The sequence below is a fragment of the Muscardinus avellanarius genome (assembly GCF_963383645.1).
Source record: "Muscardinus avellanarius genome assembly, chromosome: 21".
NCBI lineage: Eukaryota > Metazoa > Chordata > Mammalia > Rodentia > Gliridae > Muscardinus > Muscardinus avellanarius.
The window spans coordinates 5847266-5873293 of record NC_137807.1 but is presented as its reverse complement, the minus strand read 5'-3'; the positions used below and the strand labels follow the sequence as shown (position 1 = coordinate 5873293).

The 26028-nt window shown below is 55.0% G+C and overlaps 1 protein-coding gene across 2 annotated transcripts; it reads left to right on the top strand.

The window, feature by feature from the left end:
* Positions 1-969: 969 nt before the first annotated feature.
* Positions 970-23219, top strand: STX2 (syntaxin 2; the record flags this gene model as incomplete). Of its 2 annotated transcripts, none has more annotated exons than XM_080717518.1 (10): positions 970-999; positions 7737-7811; positions 10815-10914; positions 12561-12635; positions 14672-14745; positions 15051-15159; positions 16200-16273; positions 16348-16485; positions 18500-18610; positions 23142-23219. In XM_080717518.1, 10 exons carry the CDS (start codon positions 970-972, stop codon positions 23217-23219), a joined length of 864 nt encoding a protein of 287 aa, XP_080573644.1. The 2 variants fall into 2 exon arrangements, with proteins under 2 accessions (XP_080573644.1, XP_080573643.1); XM_080717517.1 differs by lacking the exon at positions 23142-23219 and adding an exon at positions 20266-20346.
* Between the last annotated feature and the right edge of the window lie 2809 nt (positions 23220-26028).

Genomic DNA, 26028 nt, shown 5'->3' with positions numbered 1-26028 from the left:
TTTGAGGACAGTCTCCAGCTACTTACGCCCTATTTCAAAATAAAGAATAAAAAATTAGGCTGGGGGTGTAGCTCTGAGGTAGAATGCCCCTGGGTTCAATCCCCAGCACCAAAAACAAAACAATCAAAAAGAGTAAGAAGGGCCGGGGGTGGTGGCGCACGCTTGTAGTCCCCGCGCTTGGGAGGCGGAGACAGGACGATCGCGCAGGTTCAAAGCCAGCCGCGTGCGCTGGCTTAAGAGACCCTGTTTCCAAATATAAAAAAGTATAAAATAGGTCTGGGAGTGTAGCCCGGAGGTAGAAGGGCTTCCAGGAGGCCCAGTACCACCAAAAAAAAAAAAAAAAAAAAAGTAAGAAGGGCTGGGGGTTGTAGCTGGGAAGAAAATACCCCAATTTCCAGTACAAAAAACAAAAACAAAAAAACACTGGGAGAGGTATCACGTGTCTGTAATCCCGGTACTTGGGAGGCTGAGACTGAAGGATCGCAGGCAGGTTTGAGGGCAGCCTCAGCAAATTATCGCGCCTCTGTTTCAAAATAAAGGGCTAAAAAGAGGGGAGGGGGCTGAGGGTGTAGCTGAAAAGCAAAGGCCTCTGGGTTTCAGTCCCAGTAACACACACACACACACACACACACACACACACACACACACACACACACACACACACGCACACGAAAAAGAAATAAAGGGGCCTCCCAGGGGTGAGTAATGTGTGCATCCTGCGGAAAAAGTAGCACGTGATGCCCTGGGTGGTACCCAGCAGGGCCCGCCAGCCCCGCAGGCCCCGCCCCCGGCCCCGCCCCCGGCCCCGCGGGCCCCGCCTCCGGGACCAGCGCGCATGCGCAGAGTGCGCGGGCGCGGTTGCCGTGGCAGCCCCGGCCCGAGGGAGGGCGGCGGCGTCTGGCCGGGACCACGGCGGGCTGAGGCGGCGACGCGGCCCCCAGAGCCCGCGGCCCGGCCCGATCGGCGGGGATGCGGGACCGGCTGCCGGACCTGACGGCGGTGAGCGCCGCGCCGGGTAGCGGGCCGGCGGCGGGCGGGGCTCCGGGGCTCGGGTCGGATGCCGGGGCGGGGCCTCGGCCGGGGGCTCGGGCGGGGTCCCCGGGCTGATGGGGAGGGGGCTCCGGGCGGGGCCCGAGGACGTGTGGGGGGCGGGAGCTGATGGGGTGGGCGCTCCGGGCGGGGTCCCAGGACTTGGGGGGGAGCTGATGGGGTGGGGGCTCCGGGCGGGGTCCCAGGACTTGGGCAGCTGGGATGGGGCTCCAGGCGGGGTCCCAGGACTTGGAGGGGAGCTGATGGGGTGGGGGCTCCGGGCGGGGTCCCAGGACGGGAGGGGGAGCTGATGGGGTGGGGGCTCCGGGCGGGGTCCCAGGACAGGAGGGGGAGCTGATGGGGTGGGGGCTCCAGGCGGGGTCCCAGGACAGGGCTGCTGGGGTGGAGCTCCAGGCGGGGTCCCAGGACAGGGAGGGGGTTGCTGGGGTGGAGCTCCAGGCAGGGTCCCAGCACCAGGGCTGCTGGGATCGAGGCTCCAGGTGGGGCTTGGGGAGTTTTAGGGCAGGGTACCAGGACAGGGACTGCTAGGGTGGGGGTCCTGAGGCATGGCTTCTAGGCGGGAGTGGAGGCTTCTGGGGAGAGGGCTCCTGGCAGGCTGGGGCAGGGACTGGGGGGGTGGGCAGGGTGTTCCCCCCAGCGCATCTTTCCTCGTGGGCTGATGTTACCTCAAGTGCCCCAGGGTCTCTGTGGCTCCTTGACTGGGTGCATTTAGACCATTAGGACTCAGGGTGACCCACCTGGGAGCCTAGGGTGGGACCTCACCTCCTGCTTGGGCTGCTTACTGCTAGGAACACACCACTGCACCGCCTTGTCTGGTTCTTTGCACAGTTCTTATCACAAACAGCAAGGACTGTCCAAGTGGCCACCCCACCCTGGAGGGGGACCCCCTGCCCACTTGGTCCCCAGGCTGACCCAGGTGGGCTGGGGGCTGGCTGCTGATGGGGTTGGTGCCGCTAGCTGTTGGGCCTGGTGTTTCTGGAGCAAATAGTGTGTCCAGGGAACAGGACTGTGTGTGTTTACTCGCCCTTAACACATCTCTGTTAGAGGGCAGAGGTGCTCGTGAATGACCCAGTGACTCGCAAGAGAAGAGCCAAACACTTCAAAGTGCAACACGTTTTTAAAAATCTACTTTTTTTAACTTCTAAGTGACACATAGTAGTAACTGTTCCTGCCTATGGGGCCCGGTGTGACATTTTACCTGGGTGCAGTGTGTAACCTGCCTATCTGTTGCCTCTGACATGATTTGTGCTGGGAACATTCGGAGTCCTCGGGAGCAGGTATTTTGAGATGTACGATTACTTGTTGACGGCGATAGCTGTCCACGGTGCTCTAGAACTTTGGGTGTTGTTCTTGCAGCTGCACCCCTGGGCCCGTTAGCACCTTTCCTCCACACTTGTACCCCACGCGCTCCCCGAGCTCCGGGAACCACTCTCCTGTTCCCGGCTCCTCTGTGATCAGCGTTTTGGCCTCGCTGTGAATGAGGCCACGTGGCAGATCTTGCCGTGCCTGACCTTATTATAAAATTCTCCCTTAGTTTTCACATTTTATTTCATTCCAACAAAAAGACAGGATATTTTAGGCCCCTGAAAGCTGATTCTAAAGGTGAGGTGGAAACACAAGCAAGAAGGTTTAACCGGGGCTTTCCCTTTTTACAGCAAGAGAGAGAGAGGGGAACGAGGACGCCAGCCTTAGTAGATTTTAAAGTTTGTTATGAATATGTAAATAAATTGTACCATCCTGGTACCCACACGGCTGCCGTTCCCATCACTTATGAGGACTTAATACGCGATGAAGTGGCACTGATGATCCATAAAACAAAGCAGAGTGAGGGTGTGGCTCAGTGGTAGAGCATTTGCCTAGCATGCCCTGGGCCCTGGGTTCAAATTCCAGCACAGGGGCCTCCGAAGCCAGGATCAGAGCCTGCCGAGAGAGGGGCTAGGCCGGTGCCGGGGATAGCGGGACCGGGATCGGAGCCTACCATGTGGCAAGGCTGGTGCAGGGGCCTCCGAGGCCAGGATCGGGGCCTGCTGAGGGGTTAGGACAGTGCTGGGGCCAGCGAGGCCGGGATCAGGGCCTGCCGTGAGGCAAGGCCAGTGTGCGGGGCCTCCGAGGCCAGGATCGGGGCCTGCTGAGGGGTTAGGACAGTGCTGGGGCCAGCGAGGCCGGGATCAGGGCCTGCCGTGAGGCAAGGCCGGTGTTTGAACCAGCGAGGCTGGGATCAGAGTCTGCCGGGGTGCCAGGCCGACACCGGGGCCTTCAGGAGCCGGATCGAAACTTGCAATGTGGCATACATAGAGAAACACACAGAAAATAGAAATTCAGATGCTTTTCCTAATATGCAAAAACTAGGAAGAAATGGGTAATGGCAGGAGATCTAGTTGAAGAAAGGGCCCCATGGAAGAGTAATTAAGGTGACCAATCAGAGGGGATGGGATGGGGGAAGATGGAATCTCTTCAAAACCTGGATATATGTAAACAAATGAATCAATGTTAATCACCAAATCAAGCAGGGGATGGAGGGAGGGGAGGGAATGGGACGGGGAGGGCTTAGGGCTGACTGCATGATGTGTGCTTGTGTACCCTCACAAGTCATGTATTCTATTGTGATGTTTGACTACAATGCACCAATAAAAATATATTAAAAAAAAATCCCAGCCCAGGAAGGAGAAGAGAAATGGAGGGAGGGAGGGAAGGAAGGAGGGAGAAAGGCTGGCTAAATATAAATGATATTCAGAAAACTGAATGATTAGCGGGCGTGGTGGCGTACACTTGTAATTCCAGCATTTGGGAGGCTGAGACAGGAGGATCGCGGTTTGTGGACAGCCTCAGCTACTACTTAGGCCCTCTGCAACTCAGTGAGACCCTGTTTCCAAATAAAGAATAAAATACAGGGCTGGGAGTGTAGAAAATGCCCCTGGGTTCCATCCCTAGTACTGCAAAAATAAATAATAAAAAAACTTTTTTTTTAAAAGCCTCTCTGGCTTAAGAGACCTTGTTTCCAAATAAAATATAAAATAGGTCTGGGAGTGTAGCCGGGAGGTAGAAAGGTACCACCAAAACAAACAAACAACACACACACACACAAACAAACAAACAAACAGTGATTAAGGAGTCAGTGTGTGTGTGTGTGTGTGTGTGTGTGTGTGACTGACTGACTGGTAATTGAACCCAGGGCCATTCTACCTCTGAGCTACATCCCCAGCCCAGATTTTTATTTGGAAACTAGGTCTCGCTAGGTGCTTACGAGTCTCACTGCTTGCCGAGGCTGTCCTCGACCGCAGCTGGAGGCTTAGAATGCCAGCGCTGCTCTCGCGGTCTGAAGCCAGGGTGGAACCCCTCCCTGCGTCTTGGAGCCTGCTGCGGCAGGGTGCCTGGCACTCCACGGCAGGCACACCCTCGCACCGACCCGGTCTCCCTCCTACTTGGCCATCTTTCCCCCTCCTGTCTGTCTCTTAAAAGATATGAGACACTGGGTTCTGGGCTCAGCCCACTCCAGACCCCTCGTAACCAATGACATCCACCACAGTCCTGTCCTAGGTGAGGCCTGGCATCCGCATGGGGGACGCAGCCCCGGTGCCGACCTGTGGGCACACAGTGCGCTCCGCAGCAGGCTCCTTTGTTCCATCTCTCTCCACACTGATGGCGGGAGAACCGAGCAGTGACCACTGGGACGCGGCGCACTCCCAGGAAAGCCGTCCAGAAGGGATGTGCGCAGGCCGGGCGTGGAGGTGCACGCCTGTGACTCCAGTACTCAGAAGGATCACAGGTTCGCAGCCTGCCTTAGCTACTTAGGCCCTCTGCAACTTAGTGAGAAACTTGTTTAAAAATAAAAAATAGCCGGGCGTGGTGGCGCACGCTTGTCATCCCCGCGCTTGGGAGGCGGAGACAGGAGGATCGCGCAGGTTCGAAGCCAGCCTCAGCTACTGAGTGAGGCTCTCGGCAACTTAGTGAGATCCTTTTTCAAAATAAATTATAAAATAGGCCTGTGGGTGGAGCCCAGAGGTAGAAAAGCCCCTGGGCTCCACCCCCTTAGTACCACACACACACAAATTAAATAAAATAGGGCTGGGTGTGTAGTTCGGAGGTGGAATGCTCCTGGATTCCATCCCTAGTACCACAACAAGAAAAAAAGGGATTAGTTGAAACCGGTTAGTAGAATGTGCAGGCCCAGGGCTGGAGAGGTGCCGGCTGGGACCGCCCAGCCCGGGTATCCAAGGTCACCTGATTTCAGCTTTCCCTCGGTTGGGGGCTGTTGGATGCTGGTGATAGAACCCAGGGTCTCTACCACTCAGCCACATTCTCGGCCCTTTTTGTCTTATTTTGAGATGGGGTCTAAGTTTCTGAGGCTGGTCTTGAACCTGCGATTCTCCTGTCTCAGCCTTCTAGGTACCAGGATTACAGGCATACGCCACCCTGCTCACCTCTTTTTATTTTTTATTTATTTATTATTTTTTGAAGATTTAAAGACGTTTATTAGAAAGATTTAAATACAGAAAATAGAAATACAGCCCCATGCCAAAATGGCATGGGGGGGGTGACTCGAAATGAATACACCCTCGCCTCTTTTTATTTTGAGACAGGGTCTTGCCAGGTTCTCCAGGCTGGCCTTGAACTTGTGATCCTCCTGCCTCCCACCGAGATTACAGAGCTGGGCCACCCTGTCTACTTCTTCTTTATCTTAGAGCGGCTGGCACCTTATCCCTTCCCCTTAACTAACTGAACTGTCTTATCTATACACCAGCAGCCCTGGGTGCCAGAGTTGGATGCTTAAAAATGCCTTCCAGGGCGGGAAGAGACTGTTATAAATTTTAGAGCAAATTGATTTTGCCTTAGTGAGAGTCCTGAGTGGTACAGAAAGAGGAAGGGTTTGTTATACTTTCCTAACACATTTATTAAGTTTTACAGCTCTTTTCTTAGCTAAGTTTTCGTAGGCTTTTGATTCCAAGCTTCTGGGTGTGTCACTAGTACTCTGCCTCAGACTTAGAATGGGTAGAGACCGGGGTCCGTGAGGTTGGTGAGCGGTGCCTGATATGCTCAGGCTCACCGGTTCTGTTAAGGGGCCCCTCTCCCCGGCCGTGTTAGTGGTCTCCTCTCCCCGAGCCGCAGATGGAGTGTCTTTCTTGCCAGCGTGGACTTCCTGCTACAGGGTGCCCTTGGCGCCGTGGAACGGTCGTTCCCAGCGGGCCCTTGGGTGGCAGCAGCGTCTCCGGCAGCTTGCTCAGAGCCGCGCTGTAGCTGGCCTGCCGGTGGGGTGGCGTGTGCGCTCTGACCACCCAGCCCACGTGCGGAGGCCGCGGGCGCTGGCGGGCTGTCTGCTGACCCTGTGCTCCTGGACTGTCTTCAGCCAGAGTCAGCAAGAGCCCCGGTCCTGCCAGGCAGCTGTCTTCCTCCCCGCTGTCACTTCCTACGGTCCTCTCTACCCCATCTTCTCTTGTTCAAGTGTTCATCAAGCCGGGCGTGGTGGCACACGCTAGTACTGGGTCTGAGCAGAGGATTGCAGGTTCCAAGCCAGCCTCAGCAACTCAGCGAGACCCCGTTTCCAAATAAGAAATAAAATAAGTTGGAGGTAGAATGCCTCTGGGCTCCATCCTCAGTACCCTCCCCCAAAGCCCCAAAAAACAGTTTTCATCATCATTCGCCACGACACAACTGGGGCTGTCTACTTTCAACAATGAGGAGCAGCAGCCGCTGACAGTTCTTTGAAAATTCTTCTGCCCTTGAGGAACGTTAACTTAGTGGTGTCAGCAACTTTATTTATATATTTTATTTATTTATTTATTTATTTATTTATTTATTTATTTTGGTGGTGCGGGGATTCCTGGAAGCCCTTCTACCTCCGGCTACACTCCCATGGGCTACACTCCCAGACCTATGTTTATACTTTTTTTATGTGGAAACAGGGTCTCTTAAGCCAGCGCGGCTGGCTTCGAACCTGTGCGATCCTCCTGTCTCTGCCTCCCAAGCGCGGGGATTACAAGCGTGCGCCACCACGCCCGGCAACTTTAATCATTTTTAAAAATATAAAACCCAGGTGTGGCGACGCACGCCTGTAATCCTAGGACTTGGGAGGCTGGACAGGAGGATCGTGGGTTTGAGGACAGTCTCAGCAAGTAATGAGGTTCTCATCAACCTAGTGAGACCCTCTTTCCAAATAAAAAAATAGGCTTAGGGTGTGGCTCAGAGGTAGAGTGCCCCCAGGTTCAATACCCAGCGACCCACACAGACACACTCATGCCAGGCGTGGCGGTGCACACCTACGACTCCAGGACTCGGAAGGCTGAGACAGGAGGATCACAGGTTCTAGGCCCCTCTCAGCAACTTAGCGATAGGGCTGGGGGTGTAGCTCAGAGGTAGAACATTCCTGTGTTCAATTCCCAGTAGCAAATTAAACACACACACACACACACACACACACACACACACACACACACACTGCAAGCAGTACTTTGACTTCCGCTGTGTGTGGCATGACAGTGAACCGTTCTCACGTCTCGGTGCCGAGACCGCCCCTCTGTTGGGTTTATAGAGTTGCAGAATGGAAAGGCCTGGGGTTGGGGGGCTGCTCCCAGGCCCCTGCAAGTCAAGATCGGTGGGCACCAAAGTCCTTTCGTCTTTCACCGCGCTCCTCATGCCTACCTGCGACTTTCACAAAGCAGAATTTTTACATGTAACATTTTTCATTCTAGTATAGGAAGAATGATGACGGAGACACGGCTGTTGTCGTTGAAAGGGACCATTTTATGGACGATTTCTTCCACCAGGTAAGAGCTCTCAGTGGCCCTGGGAGACTTGCTTCCTTAAACGCGGTTACGGTCGTGGCCCAGCGTGTCTGCCACCTTGAAACAGCGCCAGAGCCGAGGCAGGCGTGCGTGGCGTGCAGCGCAGCTCACAGCCGGTCCCTCCTTGGGTCCGTGGCCTGAGGGTGCGGCCCCCAGTGCGGCCCACTGCGGGGACTGAGCCACGTGTGGGTGCACACGGTCATCCCGGTACGTGTGAGGAGCGAGGCCAGCCTCAGAAACAGTGAGACCCTGTTTCAAAATAAAAAAAATTGCTGGGCGTTGGCACACGCTTGTAATCCCAGCATTCAGGAGGCTGAGACAGGAGGATCACGGTTCGCAGACAGCCTCAGCTACTTAGTGAGGCCCTGTTTCTAATAAAGAATAAAAAATAAGTCGGGTGTGGTGGCGCACGCTTGTAATCTCCGCGCTTGGGAGGCAGAGACAGGAGGATCACGCAGGTTCGAAGCCATCTTTGCTGGCTTAAGAGATCCTGTTCCCAAATAAAAATATAAAAAATAGGTGTCTGGGAGTGTATCCCGGAAGTAGAAGGGTTCCCAGGAACCCCAGTATCACCAAAAAATAAAAAATAAAAATAAAAAATAGGGCTGGGGGTGTAGCTGCGAGGTTCCCCTGGGTTCCATCCCTAGTACTGAAAAAAAGAAAAAAGAAAAAAAGAAAAAAAATCACCTATAATCCTAGACTCCTAGTACTTGGTAGGCTGAGACAGGAGCATCGCAGGTTCGAAGCTAGCTTCAGGAACTTAGCAAACCTCTCAGCAACTTAGTGAGCAGTTTTTAAATAAAAAATAAAGTAGGTCTGGGGGTGTAGCTTGGAAGAATGCCCCTGGATACAATCGCTAGCAAAACACACACACATACACACACACGCGCGCTATTAAGGAATAAAAAAGGTTGCTGCTTGAACTAGGGAGGTTCTCTGGGTCTTTTAGTACTACCAAGACACTAGTTAATACTGAGAAAAGCCCAAGTCGTCGTCGTGCTTATGCCTGGGAGTGAGGGTCACGCGTGACTCGGTGGTGGGGCGACCCGAGGGCAGCGGTCTCCTCCGGGGTGCGCGGCAGGCTGGGGCTGGGGCTGCCCCCAGCGCCATGCGCCACGCGTGTCCTTGTGGCTGGGAGCGGCCCAGTCTGCCGCCCTCCACCCGAGCGCCCCGAGAGATTAGGGTTGCTTTTTTCCCCCACGAGCCCCGTGGCTGCCGGAGCCCAGGGCCTTGGTCTTTGGGAGGCAGGAGTCCTGGCTGCGGGGCCTTGCAGAGGGAGGAGCCGGGCGCCTCTCCTCGCACAGGAGTCGGGTTCCAGGGAGCTCACGCCGTGGTCTGTTAAGCAGCCGCGTTGCAGTTCACTTCTGTGAGATGACCTCTTGGCAGTGTTGTGAGCTCACTTTTAGGAGAGGCGCTCAGAGCTGCGTCCTGGTGACACGCAGGAGGTAGGGCTCCTGCTCACGGTGCTTAAAGACTCCTGGAGAGATCCCAGCAGACACAGAGACCCTGTGTGGTGCAGCTGGGGCGGTGGAGCTGGCACTGGTCGCCACGGCGCCTTCCCCCGGGACGGAGCGTGTAGCCGCAGCCCGGTCCTCTGGAGCCGCTCTGGGGCTTTTCCTGCAGAGACGCAGGCGGGGCGTGCCACAGAACTCCAGAGCGGACTCGTTCCTCTGGGTACCCTGAACTCACTTTATTTATTTATTTTGTGGTATTGGGGATGGAACCTAGGGGCCTTCTACCTCTGAGCTACACCCCCAGCCCTATTTTTTATTCTTTATTTTGAAGCAGGGTCTCACTGAGTTGCTGAGAGCCTCACTAAGTAGCTGAGGCTGGCTGCGAAACGTGATCCTCTTGTCTCAGCCTCCCAAGTGTGGGATTACAAGCGTGCAGCACCGCGCCCGGCTCTGAACTCACTTTATAAATGGTACTTTGTGTTTTTTTGTGGTGTAGGGGATTGCATCCAGGGGCGTTCTACCTCTGAGATAGACCCTCCCCTAGCCCTGTTTTATCTATTTATTTATTTTTTTGGTACTGGGATGGAACCCAGGGGCTTTCTATCTCTGGGCTACACTCCCAGACCTCTTTTATATTTTATTTGGAAACAGGTTCTCACTAAGTTGCTGAGAGCCTCGCTCAGTAGCTGAGGCTGGCTTCGAACCTGTGCGATCCTCCTGTCTCAGCCCCCCAAGTGCGGGGATTACAAGTGTGCGCCACCACGCCTGGCTCCTAATTCCAGGTTGCTGAGGCTTCAAACCTGTGCCTGTCCTGTCTCAGCCTCCTGAGATTACAAGTGGTGCCACCACGCCTGGCTGAAAGGGTGCAGTGAAATGTAATCTGTGTACTCAAATCAGATCCCAATGCTCTGTCAGCCTGCCTACAGAATGGCTTAGCAAGAACTCCAAAAGAATCGTTTTTATTGTAGTTTTTTTTTTTTTTTTTTTTTTGGTGGTACTGGGGTTCCTGGAAACCCTTCTACCTCCGGGCTACACTCACAGACCTATTTTTATATTTTTATTTGGAAACAGGGTCTCCTAAGCCAGCGCGCGCGGCTGGCTTCGAACCTGTGCGAACCTCCTGTTTCCACCTCCCAAGCGTGGGGATTACAAGCGTGCGCCACCACGCCTGGCATTGTAGTATTGTTTTTAACACCACTAAAAAATAATCTTCTAAGCATGCAAAGTATATGCTGTCATGCAGAAATTGTGTGTGAATGACACGCGGGCCCTAGGACGGGAGGCTTTCATGTTGACCTCTCTCAGCCTCCCACATATAGGGATCACAGGCGCGCAGCACCGTGCCTGCCTGCATTTCTGTTTTTAAAGTGGTATTGCCGAGAGCACAGGGAAGGCTTGGTTTCTCCACGTGGTGATTACCCATCTGGCCCCTGGCCTTCCAGTTGGGTCACGGAAAGTGCTAGCACACGTGCAAAGTATATGCCGTCGTGCACACCGGGGCGCACCGTGGCGATCTTTGTCTTTCTCCTAGGTGGAGGAGATTAGGAACAGCACAGCCAAAATCGCCCAGTGTGTGGAAGACGTAAAGAAAAACCACAGCATCATCCTTTCCGCACCCAACCCAGAAGGAAGTAAGTTGCCGGCTCTGATAAAGTCTGCCTGTCCGTCTGCGTCCTCTCTGCTGCCGCAGCACAGGTCCCAGGTCTAGCTTCACCTAGGTGGGGAGGCGATGGTACCGACACGAGGCTGGGCCAGCCCTCGGCATCCCGGCCTGCGCGCGGGGTTCAGGCCCCCTGGTGGCCCACGCGCTCCAGGTGAGGACCAGCGATGGGAGAGGCAGAAGCGTCCATCAAGGCGACCTTGCAGGGCTTTGGGGCTGAGCGATGACTCGGCCTGAGAGATCCCTTACGTCCAGACTTCAACAAGCAGGACGGAATCTTGTGTTTGGAGGGTGGTTGATAAGAGATGGACTTGGGAACTGTACTTGTTATTGTTGGTGTAGAGACGAGGACGGCTGGTTTTGAAGCTCTAGAGAAAGCACCTGCCTGCGCGCGGGGCTGTCCCACGATGAAGGTTCCCCAGCAGCCCTCCGGGGCTCTCAGCCCCGCCCCGCTCTGTCTCTGCCTATTGTATGACAGGAGGTCACGGCGCTCCCCAGGCAGGGAGGATGTCCACCTGCCTCCTCAGTCTCTAAAAACCAAACCACAGCGACTCCTCTAGCCCGGCCCCGGGCCTCGGCCAGGGTGCCCACGGTGGTGCTGGCGATGGCTCCTGTCCCTCCCGGCCTTCGGTCCCCAAGGAACCAGGCAGAGCAGCTGGGAGCGGGGACATGGGGAGCCGGGTCTCCAGACATCCGGATGATGCTTCTGGGGCTTCTGTCGAAATGCCAGGAGCCATCTTAACGTGGGATTTTAAAATGAAGTCAAAGTAGCTCCCACTGCAGTCCCAGGACAGCCTTCCCTCGTCCCCACGGTAGCTGCGTGCCTGAGACCCTACACGCCCTGAGACTGATTTTTACGCTGTTTATCTGTAAGATGGAGTCGCATGTGTGAACGCCCTGCCCTCGGGAAGGACATGGCCGGCTCTGTCATGTGGTTTATTTGTGCCATCCCTGGGTGCCGAAAGTGGCCACCCCGGTCTCTGTGATGGCCAGAAAGGCCCAGGGGCTCTGAAATGTGGGAGGCAGTGGCACGCAGAGAGGCCCCGGGGCTCTTTGCAAGGATGTTCAGAGAGGGCCCCTTCACTGTATGTGTGGTCCCTCTGCTCCTGTCCAGCAACAGAGTGACTCTGAAGTGACCTCTCAGGAGGCTCTGGGGCGTGGCTTGAGGTCTGTCCCCACCCCTTGGCCACTGTTTGGTCACATCTCGGTCACGTCAGCCAGAGCCCTGGGTGTCCAGCCTCGGGCCAGGCCGCGCTGGAGGGGTCTCCTCTGTGCATGGGCGCCTGCTGGCCTTCTGCTCTGAGATCACAGGCGCGCCCCGCGGCCACCCCTCTAGCAGTGCCTCTCCCTGGGGTGCCCTGGCTGCCTGCTGGCTTCCGCTCCCCGCGTGCCCTCCTGCACATCCAGCAGTCCTAAGAAAGACCTGGCGGTGCGCCTCACAGCTTCTGTAGGGGCACGGGGCCTGGCTGGTGCCTGGACACGCGCTGAGAACCCCGGGGGAGCAGTGAGCTCTCTTACTGAAAAGGATGTGGACACTGCCAAGACTGCTCTTCTGCTTGAAGCTGCTGGATGTATGTTGCGTGTTGCAGCTCAGACGCCTTATTTTAAATTTTAAAGAAATAAAAGAAGAGCTTGAAGACCTGAACAAAGAAATCAAGAAAACCGCTAACAAAATTCGAGCCAAGTTAAAGTGTAAGTTTAAATAAAGTCTTCTCTGGGGTTATTGGTGGTGGGAAGATGGGCAGTCGTTACTTTCTTCTTTTATTATTCTTTTATTATTCTTCTTTCTTCTTTTTTATTCTCATAACATTTTTAAAAATTAAAAGCCACGTGTGGTGGCGCATGCTTGTAATCCCAGCATTTGGGGGGCTGAGACAAGAGGATCCGGGTTCACTGTCAGCAGCAGCTCCTTAGTGACGCCCTCTGCAACTCAGACCCTGTTTCAAAATAGAAAGTAATAGTCGGGCGTGGTGGTGCACACTGGTAATTCCCGCGCTTGGGAGGCGGAGACAGGAGGATCGCGCAGGTTCGAAGCCAGCCGTACTGGCTTAAGAGACCCTGTTTCCAAATAATAAAAAAGTATAAAATAGGTCTGAGAGTGTAGCCTGAAGGTAGAAGGGTTTCCAGGAACCCCAGTACCACCAAAAAAAAAAAAAAAAGAGAGAGAGAGAGAGAGTAAAAAATAGGAATGGAGGTGGAGCTCGGAGGTAGAACACCCCTGGGTTCCACCCCAGTGCCATACATAAATAAATAAGCAATTCAGTAAGTAAATAAAATAAAAATAAAAAAAAAGTAGTGACTGCGTCTGGAGGACCTCTTTGTATGTATTTGGAGGTACCGAGTGTTGCTGGGGAGCTGGAGGCTGGCTCTGCTGTGGCTCTAGGGCATTCGGGCTGTGTCGCAGAGATCCGAGGAGGATGGTCCTGAGATGAGGTGTCCAGTTCCGCTAGTCGGCCTCCCCCGGTGGCCAGTTCCTCTAAGCTGCAGTGAAGCCGGGCTTGGTCTCGGTGCCGGGTTCAGTGCTCAGGGCCGAGGTGTCACAGGTCTGGCGGGTCCCTGGACCGCTGGTGAAAGCTGTAAGTTTTCTTGCTAAAAAAGACTTGGACATGGCCGCTTCTGCGAAGAGGCCTCTGGTGTGTGCAGGATGTAAACACCCACCTTTTCTTGGTCTGGTGGAGAGACACGCACTGATATTTGCAGAGTAGCTCGGGTACTCTGAACAATCTCTGTGCAGATTTTTTTTTTTTTTTTTTTGGTGGTACTGGGGGTGGAACCCAGAGGCTTTATACCTTCGGGCTGTACTCCCAGACCTATTTCATATTTTATTTGGAAACAGGGTCTCACTAAGTTGCTGAGAGCCTCACTAAGTAGCTGAGGCTGGCTTCGAACCTGTGAGGTCCTCCTGTCTCAGCCTCCCAAGCTCTGGGATTACAGACATGCGCCACCACACCCGGCTTCTCTGTGCAGATTTTAAAATACTCCCATTGTGGAAAATTCCAGATGCATGTAGCCCCAGAGAGAGGTGGTTCTGGGCCCCTTTGGACTCCTTCCCTCCAGAGCGTCCTGGGCCGACCCCAGACACCTGCGTTTGATCAGTGTGCCAGAGTTCCAAGTTCCCTCGGCCTGGAGTTTTCCTTAGCAGTCGGCGTGGCTCTGGCCCCAGGCACACCCCGGGCACAGCAGGTGGTTGCTACGTCTCTCCCCATCTTTGGAGCCTTATTCCTCCTCCCTTGAGCCCTTCCTACCATCTCTCTTTTTTGTGCCACTGGGGATTGAACCCAGGGCTGTTCTACCTCTGAGCCACACCCCCAGCTATATATATATATATATATATATTTTTTTTTTTTTTGCGGGTCTTGGGATGGAACCCAGGGGAATTCTACCCCTGAGGTATACCCCAGCCCTATTTTTATTCTTTTATTTTTTGTTTGTTTTTTGTCTTTGTGGTACTGGGGATGGAACCCAGGGGCATTCGACCTCCGAGCTACCCCGCCCCCCCCCCCCGCGCCCTATTTTTTATTCTTTATTTTAGAACAGGGTCTCGCCAGGTGCCCGAGAGTCTCACGACTTGCTGAGGCTGTCCTTGAACCTGCGGTCCTCACGTCTCAGCCTCCCAAGCACTGGGATGACAGGCCTGCGCCCCACGCCTACGATCCTTGTGAAGAGTAGCAGAACAATTCTACTTTGATTTTAGATTTAGAAGGTGACGCTATCCTTTTTCTTTCTAGCCATCGAACAAAGTTTTGACCAGGATGAGAGTGGGAACCACACGTCTGTGGATCTTCGGATACGAAGGACCCAGGTGCGTCCGCCTCCCTTCACCTCCAGGCCGGCGTGACCGCTGGCCGGCCTGCCTGGGTCCGCCAGGCCGCCTGCTCCGACTTACTCCTGAAGCCGGTGACCGAAGGTGACTGGCTTAGTAAGTCATGGTCTGAGTGGTGGCTGCAGGCAACGCAGTAGGGCCCTGGGGAAATAGGAAAAATCACGCGAGTCGAGGCCTCCGTGTTCAGAGAGCGGCGTCATAGTTGGGTTTCTGAACCGTGGGTTCACGCGTGTCACCTGCACGTGCGCGCGGCCATTTCATGCTGACGTGTTTCCTGTCGCTAGCACTCAGTGCTGTCCCGCAAGTTTGTGGAAGTCATGACGGAGTACAACGAGGCGCAGACCCTGTTTCGGGAGCGCAGCAAGGGGCGCATCCAGCGGCAACTGGAGATCAGTGAGTCCTGGGCGGGGGGCTCGGCGGCTTCGAGGCGCCTCTAGCCACTGCGGAAGGCGGAGCCCGGCCTGGCTCCCCGCGCCTTGACCCCCAAGCCTACCGTTAGTTTACAGCCTTCAGAAAATGCTCAGTGGACTCGAAGGGGTTTTCAGATGACTCAGAGTCTTAGTCAAGTTTAGAAAACTTCTGCTCATTATTTCTTTGGTTATTTCTATTTTTTTTGTGTGTGGTACTGGTGACAGAACCCAGGCAGGGGCATTCTACCTCTGAGCTATACCCCCAGCCTTATTTTTTATTCATTATTTGGAAACAGAGTCTCATTGAGTTGCAAAGGGCCTAAGTGTCTGAGGCTGTCTGTGAACCGCGATCCTCGCGTCTCAGCCTCCCAAACGCTGAGATTACAGGAGTGCGCCACCACCACCACCTCTGGCTGTATTGTGTGTGTGTGTGTGTGTGTGTGTGTGTGTGTGTGTGTGACACTATATTAAATGCAGGTACGTTCTACCTTTGAGCTATAACTCTAGCCCTATTTTATTTTTATTTGGAAAAGAGGTCTAACTCGGTTGCTAAGAGTCCCATTGTTTGCTGAGGCTGGCCTCGAACCTGTGAGCTTCCCGTCTCAGCCTCCCAAGTACTGGGATCACAGGCGTGTGCCGCCACACCGGGCTCCTTTTCGTATTTCTGCGTCCTGCAGCCCCGTCTGCCCTGGCTGGGAGATGGAGCCTCACTGCCCGTCCACTTACCAAATGCTGCGTTCAGCTCCACCTTTTAGCCAGAAGCCAGAGGGGAACGTAGGAGAACCAGTGCAGGGCATGAGCGTGGCCCTTCGTGCAGCCGCGCCCGTCGGCAGAAGTGAGGCTCTGCGCCTTCCCAGTTAGGAAGGGGGCCGCCCCGGCTTCTCTGCATCACACCTGCCCTGAGTCAGCGAAGGCAGGAAACACCCTGAGTCAGCGAAGGCAGGAAACACCGCCGGGAGCACGAGCCCGGCCGCTGCCCGCCGTCTGGCGCTGGCCCTGAGCGCGGTTGTGTTGTCGCCCCAGCTGGGAGAACCACCACGGACGACGAGCTGGAGGAGCTGCTGGAGAGCGGCCGGCCGTCCATCTTCACCGCAGACGTGAGTGCGCGGGCAGCGGCCGGGCCGGCTCCCAGCCCGCACTGGCTCACGCCACTCTTGGTCCATTCTCACAGATCATATCGGATTCTCAGATCACTAGACAGGCCCTCAACGAAATCGAGTCCCGTCACAAAGACATCATGAAGCTGGAGACCAGTATCCGCGAGCTGCACGAGATGTTTATGGACATGGCCATGTTCGTGGAGACGCAGGTAACCGGAGGCCACGCGTGTGTAGCCCGGGCGCCAGCCACGCTACCGTGTCGGGCTCCAGAGGTCAAGTGCGTGTCGAGCGTCTGCTGGAATCCTGGAAACGGATGGTCGCGCCTCCACAGCGGGCAGCGGCCCGGAGCCGGACTGTGCAGTCAGAGGCAGCCCTCTTTTATGTAATTGGTTATTTATTTTTTGGTGCTGGGGATGGAACTCAGGGGCACTCTACCTCTGAGCTACACCCCCAGCCCTATTTTATTTTTATTTGGAAACGGGGTCTCCCTAGCTTGATGAGAATCACAGTACTTCCTGAGGCTGTCCTCGAACCTGTGATCCTCCTGGCTCAGCCTCCCAGTGACAGGCACGTGCCGCCACACCCAGCTCCATGAATTGGCAACATAAGCTTTTTGTGCATGGAGAATTTTAAATGAAATCCACAGATGTCTGCACTAGAGCCTCAAGGTGAAAGAGAGGCAGCAATCTTGTGCACCCGCATTTGTAGAAATAGAAGTTTTATATAAACACAAGCACACACATACGGCCTGAGCCCAGCCACGCAGGACAGCGTTCCCAGAGGGAAGGGAGGAGCGGAGCCCACTATGGCGGACGGGTGTGGCTTTGCTCTCCAGATGCCATTTCCAAGCCTCTGGCACTCATGCATCGTTGGGAGGTGAGGGCCGCCGTCCGATGCGTCCGGGGGCTGTGCTCGCTCCTCATGTTCCGCGGGAGGAGCGGGAGGAGGCATGCCGTGCAGGACGCACGGGCCAGCGCAGTGCCTGTGCTGCCACCTGCCAGTGCCCTGCTGGCTCTTGCATGCTTTTGAGCCTGAAGGGCCCTGCATGGTTTCCAGAACCCAGGGGAGGCAGTGGCCGGCTGGATGCACGGACAGATTCGCACCGGTATCAGGGGCGCCCCTGTCATTCCAGTCCTGGGGGGCTGAGACGGGAGCAGCGCAGGTTCCAAGGCCAGTCTCAGCCACCTAGCGAGACCTCAGGAACCTAGTGAGGCCCTGGTGAAAATAAGAATGGCGAGTCCCGGGGGTGTTGCTTGGAAGTAGAATGCCCTGGGTTCAGTCCCCAGCACCCCAGCACCCCCTGAAAGAGAATTATTCCCAGGTTGCTCACTGGCCTTGATTTTGAGGCACTTGATCATGAAGTGTGAAGCGCGCTGGCTCGGGGGCGTGCCCACGGGCAGGGATGGGCCTCGCAGCTGCTTTTGACTCTGAGTGAAGAAGGGGAGGCCCGGGGCCTGACGATTGCTCTGCCTTGTCAGGAGGCCCAGGGCAAGCGATCACGCAGTAGGAGTGGTGGGTTGATCTCAGAGCGAGGGGTTTGGGGACATCCCTCTGAGGCCTAGGTCACCTTGCTCCTGCCACCCCAGTCCCGGCGCCCTCAGGGTGCGTAGAGGTCTGTTAGGTCGCGTTGCGCGGTCGGCTTCCCAGTGAGTCTGGATGTTGAATGACGCTGCTGTCATCCTATGCTTTGTCTCCCCTGCGGCAGTTTGTCTCCTGGTGGACGGAGCCCAGGTAACGTGTCCCCTCATGGCACGGGAGCCCTCGCTGTGCGTCTTTGTCTATTAATTCGGTCAAGTTGGTGTCAAACGTAAAGCCCGTTTCCTGATCGTGTGAAGAAGTCGCAGTGGTTTTCTCCCTCCCAGAGGAGCTGCCCGCTCTCCTGGACCGCGCCGAAGGGGCCACGGCCTCGCGTGCCCCGGCGCCTCTCCCCTCCGCTGCACCCGAGAGCGGGCCGCAGAACCCGCCGACATGCCTACGTGCTGACATCGGCTCCCGCCCGCCCTGTCGGTTCATTTTAAAATTTGGGTCGTATTTCGATTGCTTCGTGTGGGCGCATTCGTAGTGCTTTCACCTTTCACCTTTCGCCTTTCCATAGATGTGAAAACAATTTTCTGTCCATTCCATGCACGTTTTGTTTTTATGAAAACTTCCTGCCCTGCGCTTGTCTTAAGATACACAGTAAGCCACCTGGCAGCGTCTTCTAAGGCGGGCCTCCGTTTCCAGGGTGAGATGGTCAACAGTATCGAGAAGCACGTCCTGAGCGCCGTGGACTATGTGGAACACGCGAAGGAGGAGACCAAGAAGGCCGTCAGATACCAGAGCAAAGCGAGGCGGGTGAGTGGCCCTGGCGCTGGGTGCGGAGCCGCAGGACGGTGGCCCAGGCAATAAAGAGCCCTTCACAAGTTCTCCTTTTGACACTGAAATGATTTTTGCTAAGATCTTAAGAGCTTATTAGCTAAGTGCAGTCGCTCGTGTTGAAAGCGATTGGCACTGCCCGCGCCCGGCCAGCGCGGCCTCTCCCGGCCGCCTGAGCTCCGGGTTCTGGTTCTGTCTCTCGGGGCGTTGTTTGGAGGGAGTCACAGAACGGGCTCGGGGTCCACTGAAAATGGAGTGCACGTTTCACGCATCGGGCATTTATCCTTCACTTAGGCTACTTGCCGCTTGTTTTGGAGGAAGGAAGTGGATCACGGGGGCTGCGGCCTCCATCCTGCAGCGCCCGTGTGAGCGCCCTGACCCACAGGCGGCACTGCCTCTTGCCCGGTGTCCACGCCCCAGCCCGAGGGTTAGAGGAGCCCGGATGGAGCTTTGTGCCTCCACCAAGTGTACCCTGTCTCGGCCATTTATCAGACTGCCTCTGGAACGTGGGTGGGCACGGCGCGCAGGTCCACGGGCATCCACGGTTGGCTGCGTACAGGCTCAGTCTAGAGTTACCACCTCGGGCACGAGTGAAAACTCCCAGGAAAACCCTGAGCTGCCGAGTTTAGTTCTGCCCCAGAGGCCCCAGAGGCGTTTCCCGCACAGTGCGGGCCCTCGCCCTGAAGAGGCCAGGGGTCCTCGGTGCCGCTTGGGGCCGGTCACGTGGTGCTGGTCGGGGCGTCATAGGGATGTTTTCCCCGTGTGTGCACATGTGCTGTGGGGGTCGTGTGCGGCCTGCTCCGGGGTAATGCTGGGCGGGCTACGTCGCTGCCTGTCCTTGCCAGGCCCTCAGACGCGGGGTCAGCGTGTTACCCAGAGTGGAAACTGGCCCATTTCAGAAATGGCCACTGTCACCAGCCGTGGTGGGACAGGCCATCATCCCAGTACTGGGGAGGCCGAGACAGGAGGATCGCAGGTTTGAGAACAGCCTCAGCAAGTAGGGAGACTTACATTAACCTAGAGAAACCTGTTTCTAAATAAATGTAATGAGGTTGGGGGCGCAGCTCAAAAGTATGAATGGCTCTGGGCTCAACCCCAGCACCACACACACAAAAGTAAGAAAGAAATGACCACTGGCTCTGACTGACTGCGTGACCACCAGACTGCCCAGCTCTTAGCCTCCCGCCCTGCCGCGGCGGTGCCGTCGCCTGCGTCTTGCCCCCAGGGAGCTACAGCCCTCAGGCTGGACAGTCCCCTGGCTGGTGTTACTCCTGTGGTCAGTCGGGAGACGTGAAGGGCGTCACTGTCACCAACAAAGAGACGAGGAAGGAGAGGCGGGGCTTCCGGTCACAGCACTGGTCGGGGCCTGCGCTGGCTGCCTGGGTGACGAGAGTTGACCAGTTCAGCCACTGGTGAGGGTCGTGCGCGCCTGGTGAGGGCCGTGCGTCCTCAGACCTTCTGAGCAGTGCTGTCCCTGAGTCTGACCTGGCAAATAAGGTCGCTCATGAGCTTAGCGCTGCCCGGCAACTCAGGCTTTGGGATGAGTTCTCATGGACCGTGTTGTCTCTGGCGCAGGGGCCTCCTGTGGGAACAGCCCTCACCCGCCCTGTAACCAGCTCGCTCTCCTTTGACAGAAAAAGTGGATCATTGCTGCTGTGTCTGTGGCCGCGGCCGCTGTGCTTGCTCTAATCATTGGCTTCTCTGTTGGCAAGTGATGCAGGGCTAGCCAGGCTCGCCTCTGGGTGGCAGTAAGTAAACTAATCTACTAAGTTAACTATGTTAATTAGCTCAACTAACCCATAGCGGCGTTTGCCCAATTCTAATATGCTTAGGAACTAAAGAGCCTGTCCTCAGCCGGCCTGAAACAGGAGGATCGCAGGAACATGGCCAGCCTCAGCAAGTAGCGAGACCCTCAAGTAAAAAAATAGCATAAGTAAAAATAAAATAAGTCTGGGAATGTAGCTCAGAGGTAGAATGCTTCTGGGTTCCATCCCTAGCACTACAATACATAAATACAGATAAATACGCAAACAGCCTTTCCACCGGGGCCCAGGCCTGCCACACAGGGCCGCGTCCCCATCGCACGCAGGGCCTGCAGGGCGCTGGCTTGCTCGCTCCCCGCGGCGGCCGGCAGGTGGCGCTCGCGCCCGCTCCCCACGGTGGCCCGGTGAAGCCAAGCCCTCCGTGTGCCCTGCTCGGCAGCTGCTCTGTGTTTTGGAGAGATCCTTCTTGAAACCAAAGCTGTTTACTGGTTGGTGCGGCTAACCCTCCGGGGTGCTGGCTCTAAGGGCCGGCCTGTTGGCAGCCCCTGGTCCTCTGCATGGCCGCACCTTGCCAGACCCCACTGGCTTGCTGTCCGTTCTTCTCCACCAGGAATGTCCCTCGTGTGAGCCCTGACTGTAGGTGCGTCTGGGGTGGGGTCTGTCCTGGCTTGGTGGTCCTCACCCGACGGCCCGGGGACGCCACAGTGCCCCCCACCCCGCTGAGCCTGACCTGGGGGGTGGCCTGCTTGGCAGAGGGCGCTGCCTTCTAGACTTTTAGGTTTGGTTTTGTTTTTTGCTGTACTATGGATGGAACCCAGAGAGACATTCTATCTCCAAGCTGCACCCCAGCTCTATTTTTTATTCTTTTTTTTTTTTCAGTACTGGGGATGGAACCCAGGGGCACTCTACCTCCAAGCTAGACCCCAGCCCTATTTTTGTTCGTTTTTAAATTTTGAAACAGGGTCTCACTGAGTTGCAAAGAGCCTCACTAAATAGCTGAGGCTGTCCGCGAACAACCTCTTGTCTCAGCCTCCCAAATGCTGGTTACAAGTGTGTACCATCTAGCCCAGAACTCTTTAAGGTTTTCCTTTTTTTCTTTTTCTTTTTTTTTTGCGGTGTTGGGGTGGAAGCCTGGGCCTCGCACACACTAGACAAACTCTGTCACTGAGACGTACCCAGCCCTGACATTTCTTTCTTTTCTTATTTTTGTACTTGAGATGAACCTAGGGGCATTCTACCCCAAGCTGTACCCCCAGCCCTGTTTATTTTTGTTTGGGAACAACTAGGTTGCTACGTGCTGAGGCTGGCCGTGCACCTGTGGCCCTCCTGTCTCAGCCTCCTGCATCCTGGGATTGCAGGTGTGCCCACCGCGCCCGGCTGAGATTTCCTTCCTAATGGGAGGTCTGCAGGCTGAGCAGAGCAGAAGCTTTTGCAGGCCGTGCTCTGACCCAAGCGTGCTGCGGTGCTGGGGGACGCTCCGGGAGTGCGGCGCCGGCTCCTTAGCTGTGGGCGGGCGCTCTCGCAGCCTGGGCTGTCCTGCCACGTTGGTGTCTGAATGCTCTCCTCCTAACCCTGCTAATGCGTGGCGGGCGGGGCGCATCTCTCCAGTAAAGTCATGAGAGTTTTCAGAATTCCTCAATATGCGCTGTTTGTTTTTCTAGCACCATAACACAGTCAGGTTAACGTGATTACACCAGAGACCATTAGAGTTTAGCTCGGGCCTAGTGAAACGCTCTCCTTTTAATGGACGCTACTGGCGCCGACATAGGCATTTCCCCCGGGAGCAGGCTCATCCGGAGGCGGGGCCAGGGCCCGTTTTGTCCCCAGAGCCTGTCTGTAAGAATGGAGACAGAGCAGCCTGCTTCCTAGAGCCAGACGGGCGTGTGGGTGTGGGTCTGCATACCAGGGGGTGTCCATGTCTTTGGGTCACACTTCCACTCTTGACAAGCGTTTCTGAGGCCCTTCTGTGGGGGGCGCGGGAGCCCAGCTGCCTGCGCTGCAGGACGAGCCCGGTGCCAGCCTCCTGGTCTCCAGCTGGGGTGTCCAGTGTAGACATGAAGAGGCAGGCCGGCTGGACTGACCCCGCGCAGGTCTCTCGCAGCCGCGGGAGCCGGGCACTGGCCAGCTCTGTCACCTGGGGACTGGACGAGGGTGGCGGTTCAGTCATGGACTTAGGGGCAGGAAGGACACTGTGTCCCTGCAGCCTCAGTGCCACCATCTGGCGGGCAGACGAGGCGCGGCACCAGATACCTGCACAGCCCGAGGGGGCGAGCAGCTCGGAGGGAAGGAGGGCACCTGCAGCCCTGCCCGGAGGGCGCTGCCAGGGCGGGAGCTGTGGGGCACGGAGGATGCCTGGGGCGCTCCAGAGGGTGCACCAGGCTGACCACTGTGGAGTCGAGGCAGAGGGGATTCCGAATAACTATCCTGAATTTCAGAAGAGCTTTTGTTAGCAAATGATGCAGTTAGCCGGGCGTGGCGGCGCAGGCTTGTAATCCCAGCATTTGGGAGGCTGAGACAGGAATATCTGGGTTCGTGGCCAGCCTCAGCTGCTACTTAGTGAGGCCCTCTGCAACTCAGACCCAGAAACACAGAAAATAAAGAATAAAAAATAGGACTGAGGGTGTTGCTCAGAGGTAGATTGCCCCTGGGTTCCATCCCCAGTACCTAAAAAAAAAAAAAAAAAAGGAAATGACATAGTTGATTTTTCTTTGATACATTGCAAATTAATGTTTTTCTTTATCTTGCAGAAAATGATGTTCATTATTATTTGTGTAATTATTTTGCTTGTGATCCTTGGAATTATCCTAGCAACAACATTGTCATAGCAACTGTATCCCAAGAGCTGTTTATCCTCGGAGACCACATCTGCAGCGAGCCCGCGCCCTCTCGCTTCCAGAACGAGTGTCAGGCGCCGGCCTCTGTGAGAGCAGAGTCAGGGACCGCAGAGCCTGGTGCCGCGCGCTGGGGACCCCGTGCGCACGGGCGCCGGCTCGAAGCCGCACACCGGACGTGTGACAACCGGCACTTGCTTCGTTGGCCTTGAAATAAGGAATTATTGAAAATTTCCATTTTTAAAATGTCCAGTGTTGAGAATGCATGTGGAGTTTAATTAGGCGTCCTCTGCGTTGTGAAGGTCTTAGACTTCAGAACCAAGACTCTTCCCTCCCCTCCCTGCTAACGTGTGCTAATTAAGAGACTTTGTACTTTGTTTAATTTTTGTATATGTCCTGTTTGCAGAAATAATTTTTATTATCACAGAGTTGTTTTGTAAGATATCTATAACTTTAAATGTTTACAAATTGTTTAATATATTAACATCTTATTGACCCCATTTTTATAAGCTAACCGTCCCCTTGCGAAGCCAGTAGGAGGCGTCCTGCTGCCGGCGCACAGGGCCGCGGTGCCCGGCTTTCCAAGTGCCTTCTGCCTGTGCCGCGGGGGCAGCGTCAGTGCGCCAGGCACCTCGCCCGAGACCCCGTTACCGTAGCTGGCTCCCTTCTGCTTGCCCCATTATTCCAGAAAATAAAGTTACCGCATCGTAAAGACGGTGGTCTCTTCTCTGTTCACGTGAAGTAGGGCATGCGTTTCCTTTGGCCCGCGGCGGCGGGGCGGCGGAGGCCGTGCTCCCTGAGCTCAGGGGAGTTCTTCCTCGGCGCGAGGATCTCAGGAACCTCAGCGGTGGCACAAGTCACCTCATCGGCCTTAGTACCCAACACTCCGGGACTCTAAAGGTTAATTTACAAAGCAGGCAAGACTCTGGTGAACGATTTTAATAGGAAATATAGTTGGTTTTCAGGCTTGCGGAATGCGTGAACTAGTGAACGGCCATGTTAGGACGGTGGGGAGTCATGAGGATGCCCGATACCCAAGGTGTGGTTGACTCTCGCCACCATCTGCCGACTGAACACGAAGGCGGATGACACTGAATAGACCAGAAGCCATGCTCCAGCCGGGCGTGGTGGCGCACGCTGTAATCCCAGAACCTGGGAGGCCGAGACCACAAGATCACAGCCAGCTTCAGCAACGTAGTGAGACCCTGTTTCAAAATAAGAAATAAAATAGGAGCCAGGCGTGTTGGCGCGCACTTGTAATCCCAGCATTTGGGAGGCCAAGACTGGAGGATTGCAGTTTGCGGACAGCCTCAGCCAACTAAGCGAGCCCCTCTGCAACTCAGTGAGACCTGGTTTCAAAATAAAAAATAAAAGAAATAGGGCAGGGGGTGTAGCTCGGAGGTAAAATACCCCTGGGTTCCATCCCCAGAACCGCAAAAATAAAATAGGGCTGAGGGTGTAGCTCGGAGGTAAAATACCCTTGGGTTTCATCCCCAGTACTGCCCCCCAAAAAAATCCATGCCCCTTATTTTAAACAATAATGAGTCTCGCTGATTGGTCTCCACTGGCTGTCGGTGCATAGCCCCACCTCTGCTCCCGTGTGGGCCACTTACTACTCATTCTCTGGCCAGGGTGCGAGGATCCTGGCCATGCTGGACATTGGGTCTCAAGATGGCCCACAGTGAGTGGCTCGAGGTGGTGCAGTCTGTACGGGACGGTGTGCGTCTGCGGGCCTGGACCCCTCCGGGCGCGGGCTCGCTGTCGGCTGTGGAGCACCTGCGTGCCGACAGGCTCTGCGCCTCAGCCTTCAGTTCTGACTCCTCTTCCTCCTCTCCCCCTCCTCCCCCCTCCTCCTCCTCGTGCTCCTCCTCCCCTCCTCCTCTCCTTTTCTGGAGATTAAACCCAGGGACATTCTACCTCTGAGCTATGCCTCCAGCCTGATTTTATTTTTTATTTTTAAACAGTCTAAGTTGCCGAGGGAGCCTGGAAGCCGCAGCCCTCCCTGCCGGCCTCCCGGGCACTCGTAGAGATGGCCTTCAGTTGTGTTTGAGTGTTCAAGTTTGATGTCATTCCTATGTCTAAGCCTCATGTTTCTATTTGAAATAACATTTAAAAAATATATATTTGTAGATTAATCTGTTACTTTTTTTATCCTTTCTTCCAATATTTTGTTTATATTTAAAAAGTTTTCCAAGAAATATAAAAGAAATACCTTCTGTCTTGTCATTTCTGGAAAGATTTTGGGGGAGATATTTTATTGCATATCCGTTAATAAATGTTCTTACTAAGACAGTTACTCTCACCTGTGGTTATCATTATGCGTAATAATTGGAATCGATAATTCTAGGTGTTTTGGTAAGTTTTTTTGTGCCTGTTTATTACAGGGTTCTGTGGTTCACGTCTCAGACATCAGCCCCGGGGAAGGCTGTGGACCTGAAGGGGTTAACCTCCACTCTGTCCCGGTGTGGCTGTCACTTTGGGGTTTCTCTGCACATGTAATAACTTCTTTTTTTGTGTGTGTGGTACTGTGGATGGAACCCAGGGGCCTTCTACCTCCGAGCTATGCTCCCAACCCTTTTTATTCTTTATTTTTTAATTTTTTTTATTTTCATTTTTTTTTGCGGGTCTGGGATTGGAACCCTGGGGCATTCAACCTCCAAGCTATACCCCCTGCTCTATTTTTTATTCTTTATTTTGTGTGGGTTTTTTTTTTTTTTTGTGGTACTGGGGTTCCTGGAAGCCCTTCTACCTCCGGGCTCCACTCCCAGACCTATTTTTACATTTTTATTTGGAAACAGGGTCT